Source organism: Drosophila yakuba, chromosome 2L, assembly GCF_016746365.2.
Source record: "Drosophila yakuba strain Tai18E2 chromosome 2L, Prin_Dyak_Tai18E2_2.1, whole genome shotgun sequence".
Classification (NCBI taxonomy): Eukaryota; Metazoa; Arthropoda; class Insecta; order Diptera; family Drosophilidae; genus Drosophila; species Drosophila yakuba.
This window is the reverse complement of record NC_052527.2, coordinates 18,302,229-18,326,863: the sequence shown is the minus strand read 5'-3', so window position 1 is coordinate 18,326,863 and position 24,635 is coordinate 18,302,229. Positions and strand designations below refer to the sequence as shown.

The window sequence follows — 24,635 nt, the reverse complement described above, 5'->3', positions numbered from 1 at the left end:
AACTTTCAACGAAAGACACACATTCGCACGGACTCGCCTCTCGCATGGCAGGGCCAATAAACAAAAGGACAAATGCGACGCGTCGCGCCGCCCCAGAGCCAATCAATCGCTATGGCACCCCAGGGGCTCGAACCCCATCGAAAAGGGGACAAGTGGGTATAAAGGGGACCTGACGGGCGTAGGGGGCGAGGCGATTGAACGCAATCTGACACGCGACTAGTTCAATGCACGTTGCCCCTCGCATAGGTCAAAACCCAAAAGCAAGATCAAAGTAATCGATTTTGTACAAAAATGAAAAATTGAAACATGGCGAAAAATCCAGTTCCGAAATCCATACTTTTAAAAAAACCAACTAAATTGGTTTTTTGGCGCCCAACGCGGGGCATTTGTATAATGGGTCATGCTATTTTTGCGTAGTTTATCTATTAAATGTGAGTAAGATACGAGTGTTAAAAATGTAGATTTTATATTTAGAATTAAAACTTGTTTTCTCAGTGGAAAACTTCAGAGAAGCACAATTTCTTACTGATCGATAAATGCATATCCTCCAAAACCATAAGCTCCTTAGGTAATTCGATAAGTACATACTATTTAATGCAATCAGCTTACCACTGTTGACGACTTTAAATTCAAAGCTAATCGGAGCTAAATCCCAGATCCCCTTTAGCTTCGATTAATGGTGGTTCATGAAGTAGGTTTGGGTCTCAAATCAATTGCATCGAATGTTGCCCTAACACACCCTGCAATCGAGGACGGGTCGTTGTCTCTAGTCGCCTAATTCAATTACATACACCGAAGCCGGCAGCAGACAGTATTCGGAAACTTTAATTTGTATGCAAAGTCAATGCGAATGAAGGGGAATCAGTAGATACGAGGGGAGAGGAACAGGGCGCCATGCCCGCACGTTAACGCATCGCAGTACTGTCATGTCCTTGCGCACTGAAGCGCTTAATCCTTTGAAATTGCCACGCAGCACTCGCATGTGCATGAGTGATGCGGCATGTTCGGGTCCCCGGGGCGTTTGAATATTACGCATACGCCGCGTATGCAGCCACTCATAAACAAACTAGACAGCGAAATAACATTCAATTTTATGCAAAAGTGTTGCATAATAAGATTACCAGCGCTAACTGGCGGGCGAAATCAGTTAAAAGCCAGAAAAAAGAGCAGCAAACGGAGCCCCTCATTCATTTACAAATAATATTCGGCATTAAAATTGCATGGCATAAGCGGCAACAAGCCACCGCCCATCGTCCCCCGAGCTGAAATATTTTCTCATTTCCGCAACGGGCGAAACATATTTTTGCGATTTCCGCACGGCCATCGACGGGATCCTGGTGCCTGGTGCCTTGTGCCTGGTGCGTGGTGCACGATGCCTGGATCCTGCTGAATCCTGAATACTGAATCCTGGTGCGGCGGCCCAGCATGAAATATAAATACAATACAAATAAACGCGTGTCGTGCATATTGTACAATCTACAATGTTGTATTTATTTACACGCCAACAGAAACGGCAACCAGCAAGAGAGCCCGAATCAACAGAACAGAAATGGCAACAAATGTTGCTTGTTTGGTTGTTCTGCTGTTCGGCTCTTCTACTGGCTGGCCGCGTTAACAATTTGTCTGCCACCCATTTAGGAAAGTTAGGGCCACATAAGCTGGGCAGAACAACGACCTCGCTGGAAAATGTTTGCAAATGTGCTGTGAAAATTTGTCGCGCGCTGCATTAAGCTCGTGTGCACGGGCCAAAACACTGGAAACAATAATAAAATGGCACTATAAACTATCTGGTGGGGGACAAACAAGAATGGGATGTATTATGTGGGCAAGTCCTGGAGGCTGATTTAGATTTAGATATTTATGCAAAGAGAAGCGAGAATACCTCGGGCTGCTGGTATATACTTGTGATTTTATTTAAAATGAAGTTACACTTTAAAAATGTATAACTTCCTAACATTTATTAATAGTTGAGATGTATTCAATCGCCGACTTTTTTCTTCTTTCCGAAGAATGCATGATAAAGTAAGCTTTAACTAATACTCCCAGATTTTCTTGCGAATAAGCAAATTGTCTTCACGTTTTTGATGTGCAAATATGAGTCGTCGACTTAGGAAATGGGCTCCAAATTATATGCATATTTCACCGCCTCGCATAACCCCTTCGTCATCCTGTTTCACTTTGCTTCTCGCAAAAGAAGCAATGCAAAGGGCAAAGAGCGTTGAAGCAATGAAATGAATTTGCACGCGCTCATAAATATTTTACATATGCATATTGGCCAACTCAGAAAGCCGTAACTCAGTTCGCAACCTGAAGATGCTGGCTGCAGCTACGTGAAATGAATAGATAGACACAACACGGTCTCTCGCAACAAGGCTGCAAATTATTGTGACATAAAGTGCTTTGACAGCAACACCAGTTCCGAGTTCACAGGACACCAGCTGCAGATCCTTGGGCTTGCTACACTGGAAGAAAGATCTAGATCAGATTGTTAACTACATCGTGCCGTCAAAAGCGTTTAAACTAACAAAAATTTTAACACCTATCGATATAAAAGTGTATATAAGAAATAAGAACCCAAGAAGAATGGTCTTCCCGCCATTAAAAAAGGTGATGAAAAACATACAAGAACAAATCCTACCACATTACACAAGTATTTCAGCGCTGTATAAATAAATCGTGCTGTAAATATCGAGGGGATAAATGAATCAAGAACATATTTTGAGTGCTTTATTCTTTAATTATTTAAAATAAATTTTTATTGAAAGATTGTAAAGAATGCCCAACCCGTTACACACGAACACTATACTCAACACTACGGTTCTTTAGTTTGGATTTTTTTTACGTGCAGATCCTGAGCATCCACATTCACATCCACATCCACATCCTGGCTGACATTTAGCTGGATGGCGCTGCTGTTTGTGACATTCATGCGCTACATATTTCATTGCACACTTGGAGGGGCGTGTGCCGGCATTGGAAATTCAAATGCTGAGCCGTGTGATTAGGCGGTGTGTCGTCGGTTCGTCGGTGTGTCGTGGTGTGCACATGACATATTTAAGTGGGTTATGTGCCGGCAGGCAGTGCGAACATTTTTGCTCATTAGACCGTGGAGCGGGGACGGGGGAAGGGGGAACGGGTGGGTGGTGAAAAATATCGAGGAGAAGGAAAAGCTCGTAAGTCCTCGACAAATGCTGCACGCACTCGCATAGACAGAAGCAATTACTGTCTGCGTAAGCGTCTTGGTCTTGCAGACGCCTCGTCCTTATTGCCTCGTCCTGGCTTATATGCATATGAGCCAAATGCAAATTTATCCATTCGTATACGTTTAAAGCGATTTATGCCTGTATAGCTGTGTTTTTCGACAGTATAAAGTGTGAAACTAATTACAGTTTGGGCAATTCATTCAATTAGCACAGACCGAGTAGAGAGGCTTCCACATAAATTGACGTCTCGATTTAATTACTCACTGTGAGGGAAACTTTTGACTCTTGCCGGAAAGTCTCGATTTATTCATTTGAAAAGCCAAGCATCAAGGAATCTCTACGGCTACATTGGTGATTAATCACGTTGCATAACTTGGGAGCCCCAAGTGTTTTTCCTATCCGATTTCAGAACGAAATCCCGTAACGTAAGCTAATGAGATCAACATCTGCCCATTCCATTCGCTTACGCAAATCACTTAAGGCAACGGAGACAACGGCGAAGCACTTTCCTCCGTCTTTTCCACGGCTTTTCTCGCGATTTCCTTCTGACTTTCTTCGCACAGGACACTTTTCGCTTGGTGACGGCTTAATTTTTTCGTTATTTCTTTCACTTTGCCTGATCCAAAAGCAATTATTTTCCATTCAACGTAATAATGACGCAGGCCCAACGATAACAGCGAGGGTCCTGTGCGGTGAGAAAGTGAGGGGAGAGAATTAAATTATGCGCTGGACTTCATTTTTTTCCCGACTTCTGAGGCTGAAGCCGCAGGCGCAGACAACACTTACAACTGCCGTGATGCTGGCAAAAAAAATGGCATTACAAAAACAAACAAAAAAATATTACAAAAAGGGGGGTGTGGAAAAAATCGCACAACAATAAGTGCTGGCGGCAATCTCGCCGTCGAGGTTTGTTGAATGTAGCCATAAACCGGCTCAGTGCACTTGATCGACGGCGAAAATGGCTTTAGCTTTGGCTTTCGAACACCCCGTTATTCGCCCTTTTAGGCCGGGCTAAAGTGTACGCCTCGGTGGCTTTGTATGCGTTTATCAGACCCGTTCGTCCTGCGTCCTGCGTTCTGCATCCCTCTTATATATATGTATATCTACATACATGCTGAATAATGTGTGCCATATTTTGTACGTATTTTCCGCTCCACTCTGGCATTATCCGATTCGTGTGCTCCACACTCCATTTCTATGGCCTGCACATTATAACAAATTTCTCGCTTGCATAAGCAACACGCTCGACATGCATGCGTCTGTGTGGGTGTGTTTTGTTTGCTTGTGTGGGTGAGTGAGTGTCCTGACGGATGCGACCCGTGCGTTCATATTTTTCAGAGGTGTGTGCGTGAGCGAAGCAGAAAATGATATTTATGAAACCCATTACTTATGAATTTATCTGTAGCTAAACATTCAATAACTATTAACAAAGGTGCATCATATAGAAGTTTAATATGTTTTAAAATCTATAACTATAGGCAAAGTAATAAACAAACCAATGGCATTTGTATATTAGGCAGTGTATATTATGTTTATGACATCCCTTATCTTTATAACATCTTTATTATAAAATAAGGCAGATTTTTCCTTTCTATGGCCAATCCAATCTGTCATCCTGTTCTGTCTTATCACGCACCCATCTCTAATGGGATTGTTATGTAAAGCACACAAAAAGCTGCTAGGCTAGCCTGATGCCATATCACTGTATAACAAATGGTCGACACACACACACGCACACACCGTCCCACCCATACACGCGCTCTTGGAGGAGCAGCACAACATGCTTAGAAGCATGGTGAACTGAGGGGAACAGTCTGATGGCGGCAGTCCATAAAAATGGAACGGAACTGCAAGTAAATTAACAGACAGGACGCATAAAGATGAAGGCGAAGGCGGTACATCCTGCGAATCTGCATGTGTGAGTGTGCGAGACTTTACACAAGCAACACGCCTCCCCTTTTGGCCGTCAGTCCGTCCACCCACCCGATTTCCCATTTCCCCATTCGCATGCCGGCTACTTAAGTTACACAATGACATTTTTCAATGTGTCAGAATTTTATTGTTGCAACTTGGGGCATTGTTGTTGACAACTGACATCTTTCTTTCTGCAGCTGTCAGTTGGCTGCTTTTGTTGCCTTCGTTTCATGGCTGCTGATACCGTAGAAGCTGATGCCGCCGTTTCTGCTGTTTCTGCTGCTCTTGCTGTTTTGTCTTGGCTGGAAATGTTGACAACTGTTTTGCCACTTTTGCCGTAATTGAAAAAATGTATTCAAATTCAGTGCCTCGGCTCGGTGTTCCAGTTCAACAAAAAGTAAATACAGAGAGCTGGTAACACGCAGATTTGTATATTCAGCAGAATAATCAAATTGGGGAAATAAAAACACTTCCAAGCCTGCAGGGAATTGAAAGGCAATATTTAAAAATGTTCAAATAAAATGTAGTTGCAAGAGCAAAGATTGGCACTTTAAATTATCTATTACAATGTGCCCAGCAATGTTTATCTTTTAAATATCAACATTTTGCTTTTTCCCTACTACCTTCCTTAATTGCAAAGTTTGCTTCTCTGATTCTGAATCCAATTCAATCAGTTTTAAGCAAACAGATCGGTCATATTTATTGTATTTTTCCTCTGGCCTATTCTTTATGCGGCTGCTTTGTAATTTGCCAAAAATATCCGTAAACTTTGCCCAAGAAAGTGACGGCTAAAAGGGGTCGTTAATGGATTAAGCCAAGCTGTACAATGAATAAATTTGTCAGATTGCTTGACAGAGGAGGCAGCCACAAGAGTTTCTTTGGAGATAAAGCCCTCCAAAGTTGCAAAGCCGAAAAGGGGAGAGTTTGGCCCTACATTTCAATACTTTCGCACTCCTAACATTTCCGGCGGCCTTCTAAACGGTTGCAAATGCCAACTGTCAACTTCTTGTGCGTGGTTTTTGTTTTGAAACTTAACTTTTGCCGCTTGGCCAGATCGCAAAGGGACAAACAGAAAATATTTGCCATAAAACCAAAACGAATCCACCCATTCAGTTGGTGGCCACTTTGATTTGACTTTAAGCTGTGCGTGGGCCTTAACTGCCGGCCACTCCAATATCCAATTTTGCAAATCAGCGTGCAAATTACCCGAGCTGAGGCTGATTTGTTGAGCCGCCCCCTCCCGGAAACTTGCCCCTTGGTCCATGTAGCTAGCAACTGTATTAAGTTCATTTTTCATCTGGCACTCATGCATTAGGCAGCGAAGTAGGTTGCCTCCAGGACTCACACAGATACTCACACACACACCCGAGCAGTCACATACGCGCGAACTCTAAGAGAGTGTGTGTGTCCACACACATACAGCCACATGGCGAGTTACTTTTTCACTTAGGGTCTTTGTGTGCTGCCTTTTGGCATGCAAATACATCGGGCAAGGCAACCCGAAACCCGAAACCGAGACCAAAAACCAAGCCAAGTTAAGCCCAACACGTTAGAGAACACAGCGCGCACAATTTGCTAGGAGCCCTCTTCTTGCGTCCTGCCGTTCCCGGAACAATAAGAAAAATGTTCAAGTGCCAGAATGTGTGCAAAGAACTCAAGTTAGCCGCACACAAGCGCGAGGAGCAGGCAGGACGAACCAGCAAGGACCAAGGAAACCAACTCCAAACTCGCTTTGGATAGTGAGTCCGGCTGCAAGTCCGTTTGCATCTTCAGCAGTCCGTACAGAGTGAAAAACTGAGTCGAAAATACAAATTTATTGGACACGCTGCTGTTTCACAGTATGAATAGAAAGAGTTTTAGTTCTTATTAATCCAATGCAATTGAATGCAATCATTCTCAAGATCAAATCTCAATCTCTTTAAAACTAGTTGAAATTAAGCAATATTTAACTAATTATAATGTTTATAATGTTATAACTCAAAATTATTATGCGTTTAATAGAATAAGACAAACTACAAAATAGATAATTGACCTTATGTATGCAAAATAATAAACTACGTAAATCCATTCAAAATTACAATAAATATTTGGATTTGTTGTTAATAATATAAAGTTATTAAATGCCACCTATGATATAGATTGTTTTTCATAATTTTGATTTGAAATTTTAGGACCAGTTTCCATGTTTTAAACAGACTTTTCTCACAGTGTTAGGTATTGTTTCGCTGCATTTTCACCCATTTTGCCGCTTGCAGATAATTTGAATTTTTCCCATTTGCTGGCTTGGCTGCTGCTCCTTTTCAGAGGTCCTGCTCCTTTTCGGGACTCATTCTGTGAGCTGTTTGCTGGTGGCAGGTCAGTTTCGGTTCAGTTTCAGTGGCATGCCTCGCCGCTTGGCTGTTTTAAGAACTGTAAATTGCTTTAGTTGGCGCACATTTTCATCGCGAAAAGCGAGGGAAAGCGGGCTGCTGTATTTATGGATGCGCGGATGGTAATAGCACAGTGGTTCTGGGTTTTGTTCCTCTGCCAGTTATGCAGGAAACTTATAGCATGTGCTTATCTATGCAATGGAATGGCAGTCAGTAGTTTGCAGTAGTCTCACTTTTTGCCATGTTTTCTTGGGCCCCCTTTATTTGCTCACAGTTGCACTTCTCCGGCACTCGAAAAATGTTTCGGGAAATTTCTTAAGCCAGGAGTTGGTGGCGGTGAAAGCTACTGGTGAAAATTAATTTTCAGCTCTTTCCTTGTGGGTTGAACCCTCAATAAATATTCCATTTCGATCCTCAAAATGCATAAATTCCATTTCGGGTATTGTTTAAATTGCAAGGCGAGCTACTTGGCAATTCAGTTTCAACTACAGTTTTCGCCAATATTAAATTGATTAGCAGCTGCAGTTGCTTAAAAATTTAAAAAGAATTCTCTGCCGGTTTGCCAATAATACAAAATGAAAGAGAGCTGCAGTTTAACCTGATTTAAACCTGAGTCCAATTTGATTTTTAAATAAGTTAAATAACTTCTAAAGGTTAATCTAAGCCCATTCTTTATAGTTAAATGCCTTTGAGTTTTTATTACGAAAGTCATTTACATGGTTAACTGTCCACTGGATAAGAAGACTACTTTTCAGGACAATTGCCCACGAATGCAGAGTAGTTGCCGCCTCTTACACAAGCTGACACATAATGCACTTAAAACTTCAGAGATGTCTCGTCAATGCTTGAATATGGCACCAGCAGCAAAAGTTGCAGCTGCAGCTGCATATGCAACTGCAACACCCCACCAGCGACTGGTGGCACTTGCAACACGAGCGGCGGCGACTTGAGTGCAAAATTCAATTAACTTGCTTAAGCACGGACACATGCAAACCACACACACACTCCAAAATGCACATGTGGGTGAGCTATCAATTTCATGTCCAATCAACCTGGCAGACAGGACACGCCACACCGGCCCACCCACCTGGCCACTCTTCATATTCTGGGTGGCACAGAAGCATCGGAATCTGCTAAAGGCCAGGTGCACTGCCATGGCCCAAAACCCCGGGCCACTTAAGCAGATGTCAGCTTGATTTTTGCATATGCGATAGCACTGGGAGCTCCAAACATATATGCATATGCAGCTATACCTATAGCTCAATGGAAAAACCTTGGCGTGATTCCGTACTTTCCCTGCCAAAGGATCCCTACCAGCTGCGGCGTGGCTCCTGCGTGTCCTGCCCAGTCTGCTAATTGTTTTGCGGTTCATTGTTTAATTATTATGTGTGTATGCGCAGTACACGCGGAACAAATAGTGCTGCATTTTCCAGAAAAATATTTTAATAGTACAAAAATTTAGGTAGCACCTGAAAACAGTCGAAATCTTTCAAAGGTGTACTTTATTTCATTACCTGTATTCTGCTAGTTTAGATCTACATAGTTAACAAAAATATTAAAAGCAGACTGTTTATTTTCAGTGTGCCATTTACTGTATTTTATATTTAGTAGAGTTCATTGTTAGTGCGGTGTTTTCAGCCAGATGGCTCCAGTGGAATTTTGGCCGAACTCTAATTAAAGCGCTTTGCATAATAAATCAGGCGTGGCCTGCGACTATAATTGTGGCCCCGTCTGTGGTCGCAGCTGTTCGTTGTAACGGCGTGTCACTGCCAAATGGCCTGTCAAATAAGAAGTCATTTTGTCCAAATGTTGCCGTTGCCAGCACACGAACAACTGGTTCGGCAAACAAGTTTGACATTTTATGATATGACCACACTGCCAAGCAAATCCCCGAAACCTCACCCCCTGAACCGTGCAGCCCTCCTTGGCTGTCAATTACATCAAAATTGTGAATTTCTCTCGTTATGCATTTGACATTTTCGACTCAATATAAAACGGAAATAACTCACAAACACTCGCACGCAGTCGCTACATTTCGATCGGATATACATATATACAATTGAATCTGTCAAACAACGCTCTGTACACCTTTCGCATGCCATACATAAATAATCAATGAATTTGTGCCCATTTCAAGTCGTAGCAACCTCGCAACATGCGGCGTATACGTAATATGCACATCAATTCGTTTACCTTTCAAAGGATAATTTCACTTTGTTCTGATTTATACAACGGAAAATGACGAAGAAGGAATGGATATTGGCATTCTAAGAATCGGGTTGAGTTAAATTGAATTGATTGTTAAGTGCTTGATAAGCCGTTAAGCCTTGGGTTAAAATGGCTAATAGATGAGGGGATATTAATGCATCAGTTTCAGCTTAACAAGCGTTCATCACACATTCTACAAGGATTTTCAGCTCCACGGGAATTCATGTTTAATTCACAGTGAGATTGGAATTCATTTCAGTTCGCTTATCTCCCCAGAAGGCTAAAACTTGGCTTTGGCTTGCGCCAAAAACTGCACTCAAAGCCATTCGACTTTGTGACTAAACTTTTGCCAAACTTCTTGTTGGAGAAAATAGAAAAATCAACACCAGCAATAAAAATGCAAAGTAAATATGAACACACAATAGCAATCCCCTGCGAATAAATTGGCAAATAGAAAAATGAAAGAGAAAAACTAAGGAGAGATTCAAATAAATGATTTAAAATACACTTTAATACGAGTATATACAAAAAAAGGCTAATTGTTTAATGTTCACATTTTTATTTTAAGCAATCGAACTTTGTGTTTTCCTAGTTTTCTTCCTAAATACCTCTTATTCTGTCTTATACCATTTTCATTATCCTGTGGCGGGACAAATGCTATCCGCTTTCTTTGGGATTGGCTTTTGCCCACCAGTTATTTATTCCCCCCGGTTTTGGTTTAGTTTTCTCTCGTTTCTTTTCACCTCCACCAACTGCAAGGCAAACGAACCGAAAACCCAAACAGCCAAAGGATAAAGCCGAGCAGAATGAGGCAGGCAGCACAAACTCGTGTTAACTACACATTTGGGTATTTGTGTATTAACACTTTGCCAGGGCGCCGCATAGACGGATCCAGGACTCTGGACTCGGGATCCAGTGGAGCAGGATCGGGAGTCAGTTTAACACAAACAGACAGTGGCCAGTTGGCCATTGGACTGATGTTCCTGGGGTTCAGGGGCTAAAGTTTAATTGGCTAGTTTAATTGTCAGAGGGACTGGCACACACACAAACCCACACACACACACCCCAATAAAGACAACAAAGAAATTTAATCAAGCGGCGAACAATTGCAGGGGAACAAAAATAAAAAGTGCAAACGTTTATTGAGTTTAACGAGCGCCGTCTGCACTCAGTCGCTCTTGAATGCCTGCATCTGTGTGCGTGGGCCGCTGTCTGTGTGACAGTATCAGTGTGTACACGAAAGGACTTTTAGCGATGATGGGACTGGGTATTGGGAAACACCAACACCAACACCACCAACAACAACGGCAACGGCAGCAGCTTAATTTAAATGTCACCTGCACTAAACAAATACGCCAAAGGGGTGGCCATCGGGGGACGGTGGACAAACAGAGTATGATATTGTTAGTGACACTCTTTCAGCATTAAGTGTGTACATGACAAGCACACCCTCACACCCTTACACCCAGGCGGGACTACAAACAGCATTACATATGGCCAAGTCCCGGGAAACGCTCTTCAGAAGCCACTCAACTCATCGAGCAGCCAATCGAACAGATAAACAAGCTCACAAAAACATTTGGGTGGTATTTCCCGAGTGATAGGATACTCGATAGTTTATACAAAGATACGCATGCAAAGATACCGAAGAACCTGAAAAACGCAAATTAAAGTTCTGCTCCTAAGTGATTGGTTTTTACATGAGAAGTTAGAAAGCGACATTATTACAATGCGTTTAAATAACAAGCTGGCGGGATGTATTTTATGTGCGAAAATCATAGTCATTTTACATTGTGTATAACTAAAAAGTGATATTTTGAAGCTGGTCAGTAGAAGAATACTCCATAGATTGACACTATTTTATCCATATTCTGCGCTTCCTGCAGCTGCTTAAATATTTGGATTGAATGAAATTAAAATAAACAAAGTCCTTTGAGCAGGACTTCGCCCAGCTCTATTTCCATCATCATTATCGCAGCCAGAAATCATAATGATGCCAATAAAAATAAATAATTGACAAGACGACAAACTGTGCGGCGATGACACTGGCCATTTGGCTAAGCAGAAACGTCAAAGTGGTTAGCAGTGGGTGGTATTTACTGTTGGGTGGGGCTTATATACATTCAGCATACACCATATTATAATGGCCAGAACTTAGCTCTTCAGCTCTAGATGTCCTGAGCCCTGTTCCCTGCGTGTGGGTAATGGGACGCGTCTCGCGTCCCATATCACTATGCATCATTAAGTTGATGGGCTCCCCGGCATCGAGACACTTCGATTTTATGGATGTAGCATATGGATGGCGGTCCAGTCCCTTTGCCAACTGCTCCGCCATTGCTATTAACCACATATTACTCATCGAACAATGTATTTGTGGGTCCATTTGGTTTGCCCATAGTTTTATGCGCCCAACTATGTACAATGAACTAATATTTTGATGGGTTTTGTATCGTTATGTGCGTTTAGAACTGGGAACATCCTAGAGTGTTGCATCTTAGCAAAAAGAAACTCATTAGGAGATAGATTCTTCAGTGGACATATCTTTTGACATCTGAAAATGCTTGCCAAAGTGAACTTTTACCATCGATGCTATAACATTATTGGTCGCATTTAAATGCCCGCCAGGTCTTCCAATTAGTACGCAACCTTTGAGGTGAAAGTATAAGCTTCCATCGACTGGCTGACGTAAGTCCTTGCGTCATTGCATTAAGGATTCTCGACTGTACTCTCTTGTTTGCCTCGACGCGCTGCTCCTTTCTGCTGTTTCTGTTTCTGTTTGCCTTGCCCTGTTTGTTTGTTTGTTTGCTTCCCATAAGTTACCCATTGGCTGGCATCAACTCTTGGCACATTTGCTTGACAAATTGTTTTGTTTTTTGGCCCCGTCGACGTCACTTGGTAATCGATATGTGAGCGCACACCTCGGACCCCATGCCGCAACCCCCACTTCTCAGTTGTCCCCAACAACCAGTTTTAGCGAGCTTACCTTGTCAGCAAAATAAACATAAATATGTATATGGAGGGGTGCACAACTTATATATAGTACACATATAAGAGCAGGGAGTGTTTTCGCCATATACAATTGACTAAAATTTCAATTTCTTTCTCTGGTTTCTTTGCAGGTGAGTTTGAGTTTCTGAGACACTTTTCCTTCGCTTTTGCCTTTGCCTTCGCCCGGCGGGTTGTAAAATCAAAGTACGTACTTCGGCTGACACCACCGACACTCCCCCAAATAGCACAATGGAAAAGTGAAGAAGCCGTAGCCTGAAATCAATAAAGTCGAGCGTATCCGGCTGATAGCTGTTTAATGTTTACAATATGTCTTTATCTTCCCACTGCCACCCGGCACTTCTCCAATTCGCCAAAGCGCTTCACCAAAGCCATGACTTTGACTTTACCTTGGGCCACGAGTGCGGAACTGACTGCCCCTGCAGCGAATGCCATGCAAAGCGCTTCGATAATGCCAAGCGTTATGGCCAACTGCATCTGCATCTGCATCTGCAGTTGTTATGATAGCCCTGGGTGTGAACTCCCGGCAAGGAAACGCACTCCTAATGCCAAACAATTTAGTGCAGTGTCGACGCCCCGGCAGGAAAAGGTATCCTCTGTTATCCGATTTGCATTTAGGTGAATGCGCTCAAATGTGCAATTCAATTTGGGAAACTCCATCCAAACAAACAAGGCAGTACAACCGGAGCAGTGCACTGCGAGAAACATCTTTAGCAAAGCAAAGAAAAACTTAATTTGACTATCCAATTTTGTGACTTATTCTACAACAACTGCTTATATGCTTGGGCCAAGTTAGATACATGTTTAAATATGTTTAGCAACTATCTTGTATCTCATAACTGAACTGGATTTGATGAGCGCCAACCATATCCCGCTACAGAATCGAACTTTTCATGGAGCGATTCAAATTTCAAGAGCTCATTCCCAATTCGAGATCATTTTTAGCTGTGCCTTTTGGGGGCAAACCGAGGACACGGGTTCGGCATGCTGTTAACCAGAAAAGCAGCGCAGAAAGCAGCTTAGCCTGCCTGTGAACCGGAGGAGACCGCTTGCCGGGGTCGACTTAGCGCATAAAAAATTCAAAGTCAGTGAAACGCAGCTTAAGCTGTTTTTTACACAGCCAACAAAACACACAAAGAGGGGCGCACAAAATCGGGATAAACACACATGTACAACACAGATGCCGGCGGATGATGATGGGTTGCAGGTTGGGAGTGGGATCGGGAGTGGGACTGGGACTGGGACTGGGATTCGGATTGGGGGTCAAGGGTCGAGTATTCAGGGTTCGCAGGCTCTTCCGAGGGAAATGCCGCGGAAAAGCGAACGGCAAACGGAGGGGGAAGCTGCAGCATAAGCAAAGTAGATTAAACACCGCAAAGCAGTAAGCGCCCAATGAGTCGACAGTGGCTAGTGTAAATACCGGCAAAAACGTTGCTTTTTGGGGCCAAAGCAAAGCAGGGAAAAGCAAGGCAAAGCAAAGCCGACAAAGCGCGCTTAAAAATGTCCAAAAGCGAAACCAGGTCGTCCTGCTGTCCAGCTGATGGAATCTCTTTTTGGCCCAATCCCTGCGGCTCACTGGGCTTAAATATTTAGCAACAGTTTGCAGTCTGAAGTTTGTTGCGGGGAGGGGGAACCAAAAAAGTTATGGAACACATGATATATGCCTGATATTTCTGGCCGTTTTGGGACAAGTCGTAATAACGTAATTAAGTGGCTCACTTGTTGGAAGTTGGCAGTAAATGGGTTTAATTTTTCGGTTACTGCACCGAAAGCGAGGCGAAAGTCAGCTAGTTGCAGTAATAATGCAATATCACAAACTTTCCAATGAGTTGTGGCAAATATTTTCATAGTAAAAAGCAGAAACTTTTGTAAGCACGGGAAACAGATTACTATTAAAATTGTTTAAAATATCAATTTACTGTAAATAATTGTGAAAACTCGTTTCTAAACTACCAATTATGATACGGACAACTTAATGTGCATTTAAGACGTATAATTTATTATTTATTGCATTTTACTTATTTGGTTTTCTTTGTGATATTACATTTTATTGCCCTTTTAGTACTCATTAAAATATAATAATTTATTTTATTAAAATGCAATTTAGCAGACAAACCACCAAGTGGTAAATAAGAACGCCCCATAGTAGCGCTCATGTTAATTATTACGCTTAAGAGGCTTCAAGTTATTTGCCAGATTGATTAAAGTTTAATTTTCAAGTTTATTGAGAGGCCTGACTCGAGACATTTTAATTGCATGTATGGATGGCCTGAAGTTATGCAAATTCATTTAAACATTTGCCACTGCCTGACGCACAGATTGCATATTAAATATGCATTAACCGCAGTTCACTTTGTGCCTTTCCCTGCTTCTTGGTAACCACCGCATATCCGCAGGATACCAGGATACCAGGATACTCCCCACCCATGCGGCCCCAATTTGTGCGCTACACTTTTCTCCGCTCGCGAGCGCTCGGTAATGTGTTAAATTTTCACAGTTGAATTTGTGTCTGTGTGTGCGCTGAGTAAATTTGAATTTGATTGAAAAGCGTGTGACAGCGCTTCGATCCTTTTACCTGATGTAGTGGGATGGGAGTGGGAGTGGGAATGGGACTACCTCTCCTCCGCCCTTCCTGGCAAAATGCACGCCACACCCACAACCCACCAACATTTGTCGAAGTTTAGATAACGTTGCGCATCATTTGGCACCCAGGCTCGACTGCTTACTTTGCCACGAGATGTGGTGCGCCTTTGCTTGTCAAATGGTTTTGTATAGATTTCCCCCATAGTTTCCCATTTCCACGGAACAGCCAACCAGCACCCATCCCCGCCCACCCACTTTTTCCATTTTTTCCACCCCACTCGTCTATACGGCATGGGTTTTTGTGACAGCTTGTTAGACGTATCCTGGCAGTTGCAAGAAAAACCGGAACAGCAATGGCTCGAACTGAATGGAGCATTGTGTCCTGACGGCGATGAATGTAAGCGATTTATTTTATGATTTATTGCGTATACTTATTGTGTATGCTGTCCGAGGATTCACTTCACCCACACATCTATCTGCGCCCTATTGTTAACACTTGCAAATCGGCCGGGCTTTGCAGCAATTCCTGTTCCGCAGCCGGAGCATTTAAAAATGTTCATTCAATCAAGTGTCAAATTAGTGGGGATTCTTAATTTAAGCAGCCATTCCATTTCACCCTACACTCTACCTACACCCTTCATAAATAAACCATTCGGCTGCCACTCAATTAGGGCGTAAGTCCGGGTCCGTTTTTCGGGTACAAACTCGGATTCGGATCCAGCCCCTAGCCCAATGCCCAGCCAGGACCTACAAATCAAAAAATGTATAAAACATGCAATTTGTTGGCCAAAAGTCATGCGTAATGTGGTCCCTTGCCAGGCCCTTTCTTGGGTCCAAAGGATGCGGACTTGGTCCTTCCACTTCAAAATGAATCTGTTGTATTAGTGTTGGTGTTTTTGTTACCTAAGCCCCGGCAAAAAGTTGGCAAATGAAGTGCCAAAAGTTGCTTGTCTAGACAAAAAGTGAAACCGATGCAAAGTTAGCAGCATTTTGTCTTGCTTTGACTCACTCAACCTGGGTGTGATGTTATTTCGATATGGTATCCATCACAACCTCCTTGAGTGAGCGATAGCAGGACAGAGTATCCACGAAACTAACTGGCACCAGTGAGTTATAATAAAAATATCACAAAATATGAGTGATATAACTGGCATTTTAAAATTTTTGATTGTTTTGATTGTCATTTAACATGAGTAAGTTAACTTTAAGTGAAATTCCAGCAAGATAATTATAAAATAAAATGATTACCTAAAAAGCCTCGTTTGTTTTTACCATTTCGTTTTCCTGACTATTTGTATATGGGAAAAGTAATCAAATCAAATGTGAAATGAAAACAGACGACTCAGGTCTTAAAGCATCAAGAATTTAGAGGCCGCGGGCGAAATTCAAAAGCATGTCAATTTAATAATGCTTAATGGCAAGAATCATTTCGGGCAATAAATGTATAAGTGCATATGGCACTCGCAGGAAAGGAATGCCATTTGATACAGCCAGCTTCCGGAACTCGGAGGCTCCTCCTGCCCGCCACTCCTGGATTTCGTTCCCCGGGGACAAACGGATGGGGGCATGATATGGATGTCATGGCATTCTCCGAGCAGCTTCTTGTGGCAAATATTTACCTTTTGGGGCCTTTGGCATCCCGCATGTGTCGGTCGTCGGTCGTCTGTCTGGTTGTGTGCTCTCTATGAGAAAATAACATTTGCAATTTTAAGCACTTGAGACTTGTCACTGGGAGGTGGCTCGGATATCTGTATACTCATATGCATATATCAGCACCGATATACCCCTGTCAATATCTCGCATCTCTAGCTAATGGTAAATTTCCAGTTATTACTCTCTTGTACTTTTTCGTTATTACTCTTGTGGCTAAATTGCGATTATTTATTAATTAAATTTGTTATGACAACACAAGATGCAAAGTCATTTGTTGCCTCGCTGCGTGTGGGTTTCTGTGGCTTTCGGCCAAAAGCCAGAGAAAACCACGTAAAATACAAGCGGACTGTCCGTTCGGGCTATTATTTCAAGACTCAGCCGTGTGGCTGTTCTGCTCTTAAGCTATTTTATTGAGTTTTCCACTCCCATCCGTCCCTTTTCAAACCCTTTTTGGCCCACGCACACGCACACACACACACATTGCACAACAAAGGCTTTCATTTTTAATGCCGAGCAGACGGTTAAGCATAATTATGTTTGTCGATGGGGCGGAGTTCAGATTTTCGACCCCGAACAGGTGCACAAAGGTAAAATAATACAGCTCCGGCATTTTAAGCTGGCTTAAAGAGCTCGGCAAAGTTTATCCGCTTGCTTTAAATTAACCCCGATTCAGTGGCTCTTTGGCCGTAATATACAGAGTAAACCAACTTGAGCTCGACACTTATGAGACATGTTCCTGCCACTTTGCACTTCTGCGAAAATTTTGGCCGCCAGCACTTTTGCCTCTCATGTCGAAGTGCGTCCAGCTGAGCAACAAGAGTTATGTAATTGACTCGAAATACCCTCGGAGCATTTGAAATTTTAAGCAGCAGTAAAGTTTCGCGTGACGACAAGGAAAAATTACGGAAAAAGGAAGATTTCTCATTTTCCAAGCGTTTTAATTTGTGCGAAATTAAGCAAAAAATAAACTCATTTTGCTAGCTGCAGTAGCAGCAGCACAAACATGGCGAAACTTTTTCGATAGCTGTCTGACAACAAAGCGAAAATCTAAAAAAAAAAGGAAAAAAGCTGGAAAAACTTTCAGCGGAAGTTGATGGCAGGAAAACTCGAGTAAAATGTGCACGAAATTGTCTCTGCGCGGAAGAAAAATCTATGCGATTGAGGAGAAATTGCAAAATTCAATGCCCGCAGTAGTCTGAGCCTCCGGCCTTTTCCATTACGGCATCTTCATTCCAGCTACGGCTACGAACATCCCACGCCCCCCGCCACCTGACCGCCCCCGCATTTTGGGGGCACCATGACTTAGTGCCGACTTCATGCAAAGCTTTCCCGCTGCCGACGGTGATTTAGTTGTTAGCCTGCGGACAAACATTTCATGGCTCGATGTGCTCAATTCAATCAATTGCCATCGACAGACGGCAGTCTGCAAGGATACCTCCCATCCTTCGACCGCCAACTCGGTGCAATTTTAATCAAAACTCGCATATGTGTGTGGCAACTGATGTATGGCGGCTCGGCTGCCTTTGCCTTTAGTTGTCACAGGTTGGCGTAATGGCGACATCGCACAGGATGAACAAGGATATCGGGGATTTGCTTGCGGGTCAAACCTTTGTTAGCCCACTTGATATTTGGTAACGTTGTGCATTTAAAAAAATACTAAAATCGACGAAATCAACTTCCCCTAACTTCGAAACATTTAAATTTAATGAATTTATATATGTTATATATTCCTTTTTTTCTATTTGGCATAGTTAGACAGCTACCCTAAGTTGAAATCTTCGAAATTTAGTCCTTAGATACCCAATAGCCATCAAGTTATACATTTTCCTTAGATTGTAAACATAACAAGGGAGAATGCTATAGTCGAGTTCCCCGACTATCAGATACCTGTTACTCAGCTAGAGGCAGTGCCTAATCTTAACTTTCTAGCTTTAATAGTTCCTGAATTCTCGACGGTCAGCCAGACGGACATGGCCAGTTCAACTCGGCTATTGATCCTGATAAAGATTTGAGTTTATTTTTATGGGCGTGTAATAGATCTAGGAATTTAACTGGTTGTTCCGCCCAGTTGTTTTTCATTTTCTCCGACTAATTTGCTTTCAGCTTTAGATGTAACCATATACAGTAAAATATTTGGGAGAACTATTGATTTATCCCGAGCAGCGTTCAAAAAGCCTCAATGTATTAGTTTTTTCTGCATCGGAAAAGATTAGATCTCCTCGGTCTAAATAGTATTTCAGAAATGGCACATACTCTTCCGTATTTGGATCGTTCCTAGCAGATATGATCTCCTGCTCCAAAGTAGATTTCAAAACATTCACATGCATTTCAATCATATTGAGTCGGCCAGAACCTTAAAATTACCGAAATCATTTATATACATTTTGCATTTCTTCTTAAAAAAACAGACAGAAACGCATTGGCAAACATTTTCCTATAGTTTGTATACAACTGACAGGCTTAAAGCTATAGACACAATTTTTTTTTACTATCGCGAATATATGTATGACTTCCTTGGGTCAATGACGTCGAAGTAAACTTTAAGGTGTATGATGCAACTATAGGAAAGCATTTGTCTTATGATATATGTGTATATGGAATTTTCAAAGGCACACAATTAAAAAGAATTAGCGAATGTATTAACTAATATGTAAATGTTGTACATTGATAAGTTATTACCGTGTCTTGGCTGAAACAGTCAGTTAGGTCCAATGTTAAATGAGCAAGCATTTCGACTGTTGGTCATCACGAGTGTAGTAAGGACTGTTTGTCAGCGCAAAGGACTCGCAAGCAGCGCAGCGCAACGATTTCCTTTTGTTATTCACAGGCCATAGAGAGTGGGCTCCATCCATTTGGCTAATTGTTCAGTTTGTTTTACGTGTAAGGCTACAAATTGGCCGAAGCACACGTTTCCCCAGACAGTTAGGTAGTGCCGTAGTGCCCGTAGTGAAAACCGGAGTGCACGTTCCGCTTTTCCGTGCCGCCCCCCACCCACCGAAATAACCAGCAAAGGGTCCTGCCGCCTGTCGGGTTCATAATAATTTAAATGCTGGGCACACAGAGTGACATGGCAAAGACAAACAGAGGTCAAGCTGCGTCAGTGGGGCTGTTGCAGCAGAAGCAACTGCAAATGGCTACGTGACCGGATGCACTGCAGCGGTCTGCATTTAAATCCAAAGGCGGCAGCATCAGAATTAGCACGACAAAGGGTTGCCAGTCGGAGTGTCCTAACAACCGGGGGATTTGGCAATCCGGAGTGAGCGGGAACCGGCTTGAGTTAATTTACCCTGGCAAGCAACAAGCTCTGCGCAAATACCAAACGACAAACGGTCTACAGTTCTGCCACCATGGCTACCCTAGAACCATGGCCAGTCTGAGCCCCATTCCAAGCCCGAATCTGAATCCGAGTCCGAAAGGCTTGGGCCTTTCAGATCAACAGCCGAGCAAACAAATGGCGTTGCAATTGAGCACGTTTTTGTCGAGCAGTGGAAATGAACTGCGACACGGTGATTCAGTTTGGCCAGCGCCAGGAGTCGAAATGGAAGTCGGAGTCAAAGTTCGGGCCTAGGTTTTAGCCTGTCCATTCTGCCCAGTTCATGTGGCAGGTCAAGTGGCATGCGGCAGCTGACAGGACGTGCGCCCAAAGATGTTTTCACAGGATATATGTGTCACCGAGTAAGCATGCTACTGCAGGATGAGTGGAAGCTGATCCGCGCTCAGTCCTTGTGCGCATTCCGACGGAAAATCAAAAGCTTTTAGGAAAATGTATAGGAAAATGGCACTTGTAGCACGCTAAACATACAGAAATTTATATTGGATATAAAAAACACAAATCAATACTAATTCAAAAAGAAAAGGTTTCCAAATGTAAGACAAAAAACTGTGGGCTTCCTTAAGCTTCCTGTTTCCAAACCAGCATGAAAAAGCTACATTTGAGGCCAGTCAATCTGCATGCCCCGGCTTAATGGATCGAAAAACTGTAATTGGAAACGAGGCGGCTTAGCAGGGACAAGGGAAGATGCAACAGCCCGGGTGTCCCATTTAAGTGGGGCGATCACTCCGGCTGCAAGTGGCTAAATGCCTCAATGCATGTTGAGGAACAACACGAACCTATAGAATCCTGGCCAAAAGACAATGGCAGAAAGTCAAACTAGGCAAAGAAGAAAAAACTGCGGCAAATTTGTATGGAAAAAGCATACGGCAGAGAGACAAACAAGGTCCTCGGTAAACCGCAAAAAGTATCAACTTTCGGCCCCTAGTTTTTCTACGTTAGTTTACAGCAGCAGCAGACCGGGTACGGCATAAAAGAAACATAACTAATTTGCATAAAGTGCGGAAACACGGCAGCGGCACACAGATATCTCAGTTGGTCCGGAGCGGAGGGAGTGAAAATACAGAAACTTTGTTGACGGAAATGGGGCAAAGTCGCCATTGGAGAGTTGACGCCAAAAGGCAAACCCTCTGCGGTTTTGAGTTCTCAGGATTCACAAAATACTAAACTAAGTGAAGACCACCAAGCTAAGGACCGCCCATGTCTTTAGGTGAGCGAAACTTTTGCATGCCAAAGTGAAAGTGGAGTCTGTCGGCGGGAGAAAGTTGGCACTGGCCACCATATTACCGGTTTGCAAAATATTCCAAGATAAGACAGAGACTAGGTGCCTACAAGGCGTGCACGGGAAAGAAATGCTAGCTCCAAGAACGTTTGAGTATATCTATATATTAGTTTCGTAAAGGTTTATAAAGGTCTAATAAGGTTTTGTAAGGGTAAAGTTGGGACTTTGTTAGCTGCTCAATATACACAATTGTAATTATGGTAAATATAAAATTGGCATTATAGTGTTACGTATAATATGTAAAAGCTCAGTTGTATTTTATACCCTGCAAATTTCTTCTCTCTGTGTGTGCAAAACTTAACCTGGCGTTTCATATTATGCAAAGGAGGGAACCCTTACAAAGTGGAATATCTTAGCAAGCTGATATCATGTTTCCCATACTTTCCTTGCAGCTTGGTCAACCAGTCGATGCCCGACGCCTTTAAAGTTCAGAAGATGGTGGACAGTGCCCTGAGAGTGTGGGAGTACAACTCGAAGCTGACATTTCGCCAGGTCTACAGCGACCAGGCCGACATCCAGATACTCTTTGCACGGTGAGTACTCAGAAATCTACGGGGATTGCGAATCGGGGATTGGGGATGCATGGATACGAGCACTGGTAGGTGGGGAGATCATAAAAAAGCGAGTCTTTAGTGCCATAAACAAACGCACATAAAATTGCACTTAAAAGCAGGCGAACGATAAATAAGCCAAGTATTAAATCCATGAAACGACGTCGATGATGAAATGCCACCGATGACAAAGTCGATGGGCGTGCGAGGAGCTCCGTGGCTGGCATGTCTGAATCAAAGAGTTTATGTGGCAGCTGCTTGTTCTTAGATAAGCTGTGAATATGATTTCCCCCTGACCGTGCTCGTAATTCCTCTGAAACACCGAACTAATCCAGAACATCCACGCTGGACCTTTTCTTAACGCTTTGCAGGCGCCAGCACGGCGATGGCTATAAATTCGACGGACCTGGTCAGGTGCTGGCCCACGCCTTCTATCCCGGCGAGGGGCGTGGCGGAGACGCCCACTTCGATGCTGACGAAACCTGGAACTTTGACGGCGGATCCGATGATAACCGCGGTGGGTGCAGTTCATCAAGTATAATAATAATGTTCTTCTTTTGACGTTTACTAATTGCATAAGAGGTCAATAGTGTTTTGGCTGTGCTGTCTGGTCCGTGGTTTTTTTGGGTTTACACTGGCGAAAATTGTATTATTTTGATATAATGTTGTATATTAACACATTTTTAATAATTTGATTTATAAGTTCAACTTATTTCTATCTATCATTTGATCATTCATTTAAACAGTTGAAGATGCATCTCTTCAATGAGAGAATTGCTTGATAATTAAGTTGTATAATAACGTTTTTTGCGATGACCGCTATATTTTTGTTAAGTGCAGGGCGTGATACGTACTGTTATAGATATTATTTCAAATTGCAATTAATTTTTATCAATTTGAAAATGGATTGTTATTACTATAATTTGTAGTAGATCACGATTTGCATGTGAATCTAGCTAATTATTTTGTACGCTGAATTTTTTGGCATAATTTACCTCTGTTTTTTGCTAAGTGCAGGACGTGTTACACCGAAACCACACGCGGGCAAAATCAATAAAAGCTGCATACGCTGCTGCGGTAGGAAATAAGGAATAGGTCGGGAAGATGGCCCACGTCGGAGGGCAGGAGGCAGTGGAAGAGGAGGCCATGACTGGCGACGCGTTGCCTGCAGCCTGCCGCTTGCGTTTTGTAATTTAGCACAATAAATCGTCAGGACAGACCCCGAAGACCCTGTAGACCCCTAAAAGCCCTGAAACCCCGCGGAACCCGAATTGCGCTTCGGCATTTTTAATGGTTTTTAATGCCAATAAAAAATTGTCAGCATGACGCGTGACGTTGGCAGCCATTTTAAAATGTTGCAAGCGTCGCCATTTTTATGCCACTTACAAAGTCGTCAAGGCGACGAGCCCGTCTTGCCCCTTCCCCATCCTGTACCCTGCCACCCCGTTCTGGCCCCTTTTCGCCCGCTATTAACCAGTCAGCGTATTTATGTTGCATTCCGTGTCCTGTCGTTGCAGGAACCAATTTTCTGAACGTGGCCCTGCACGAACTGGGTCATTCTCTCGGACTGGGCCACTCCTCGGACCCGAATGCGGTCATGTTTCCGTGGTACCAGAACAACGAGGTGGGGGGCAATCTGCCCGACGACGATCGCAACGGAATCCAAGAGTTGTACGGCTCCAAGGAGAAGACCTGGGGGCCCTATAGACCACACACCACAGCACCCACAACCACCACAACCACGACGACCATGCGCGCGTTGATTTACCGATTTACAGATAAGCCAGTCTACCGGCCCAGGTACAATCCCAGCAGCAATCCCAACAGAGAACGGAATCGGGCAAGGGAGCGCCAGGAGGAGGAGCGGAGGCGTCAGGAGCAGCAGCGACAAGAGCAGGAACGGCAAGAGCAGGAGGATCGTCGGCGCGAAAGAGAACGTAAACGCCAGTGGGAGATAGAGCAAAAAGAGCAACAAGAGCGACAGGAGCGCGAACGCCAGGAGTGGCAAGAGCGACAGGAGCAACAGGAGCGACAGGAACGCGAACGGAAGATGCGGCTTGAGTGGGAACGTAAGAATAGGGAGCGGAATGGAATCCAGGAACCAGTTACTCCTCCAGCCAGCACCACCATGAGACCCACCAGCAAGCCATATCCCACTGCGGTACACCGGCACAACCATAACAAGCCGCGCAAACTTAAGCCGAATACCTGCATGACCTACTACGATGCCATCTCAATGATCCGCGGTGAACTGTTCATCTTCCGGGGACCCGTAAGTTTTTGAACCTGGAACACGTGTATATTACCCCCGATTACCAATGAAATCTCGTCCAACAGTACCTTTGGCGCATTGGAAAATCTGGTCTGTTGCCTGGCTATCCCACGGAGACCAGGAGACATTGGTCCGCTCTGCCCGAGAATCTCACCAAGGTGGATGCTGTATACGTTAACAAACAGCGACAGATTGTGTTCTTCATAGGTGGGTCAGAGATAAGTGAAACTTTGGAATTCTTAAAACATATATTTGAGCACATC

At 43.4% G+C, this 24,635-nt stretch overlaps 1 protein-coding gene across 2 annotated transcripts in view; it reads left to right on the top strand.

Moving 5' to 3' along the window:
• LOC6528792 (matrix metalloproteinase-2) overlaps nt 1-24,635 on the top strand; it is a 72,309-nt gene that overhangs the window by 46,135 nt on the left and 1,539 nt on the right. For both annotated transcript variants that reach the window (XM_002089790.4, XM_039371627.1), the window contains 4 exons: nt 21,942-22,082; nt 22,472-22,617; nt 23,618-24,372; nt 24,438-24,579. In XM_002089790.4, coding sequence (XP_002089826.1) covers nt 21,942-22,082; nt 22,472-22,617; nt 23,618-24,372; nt 24,438-24,579 — 1,184 coding nt within the window. The remainder of the gene's footprint in view (nt 1-21,941; nt 22,083-22,471; nt 22,618-23,617; nt 24,373-24,437; nt 24,580-24,635) is intronic.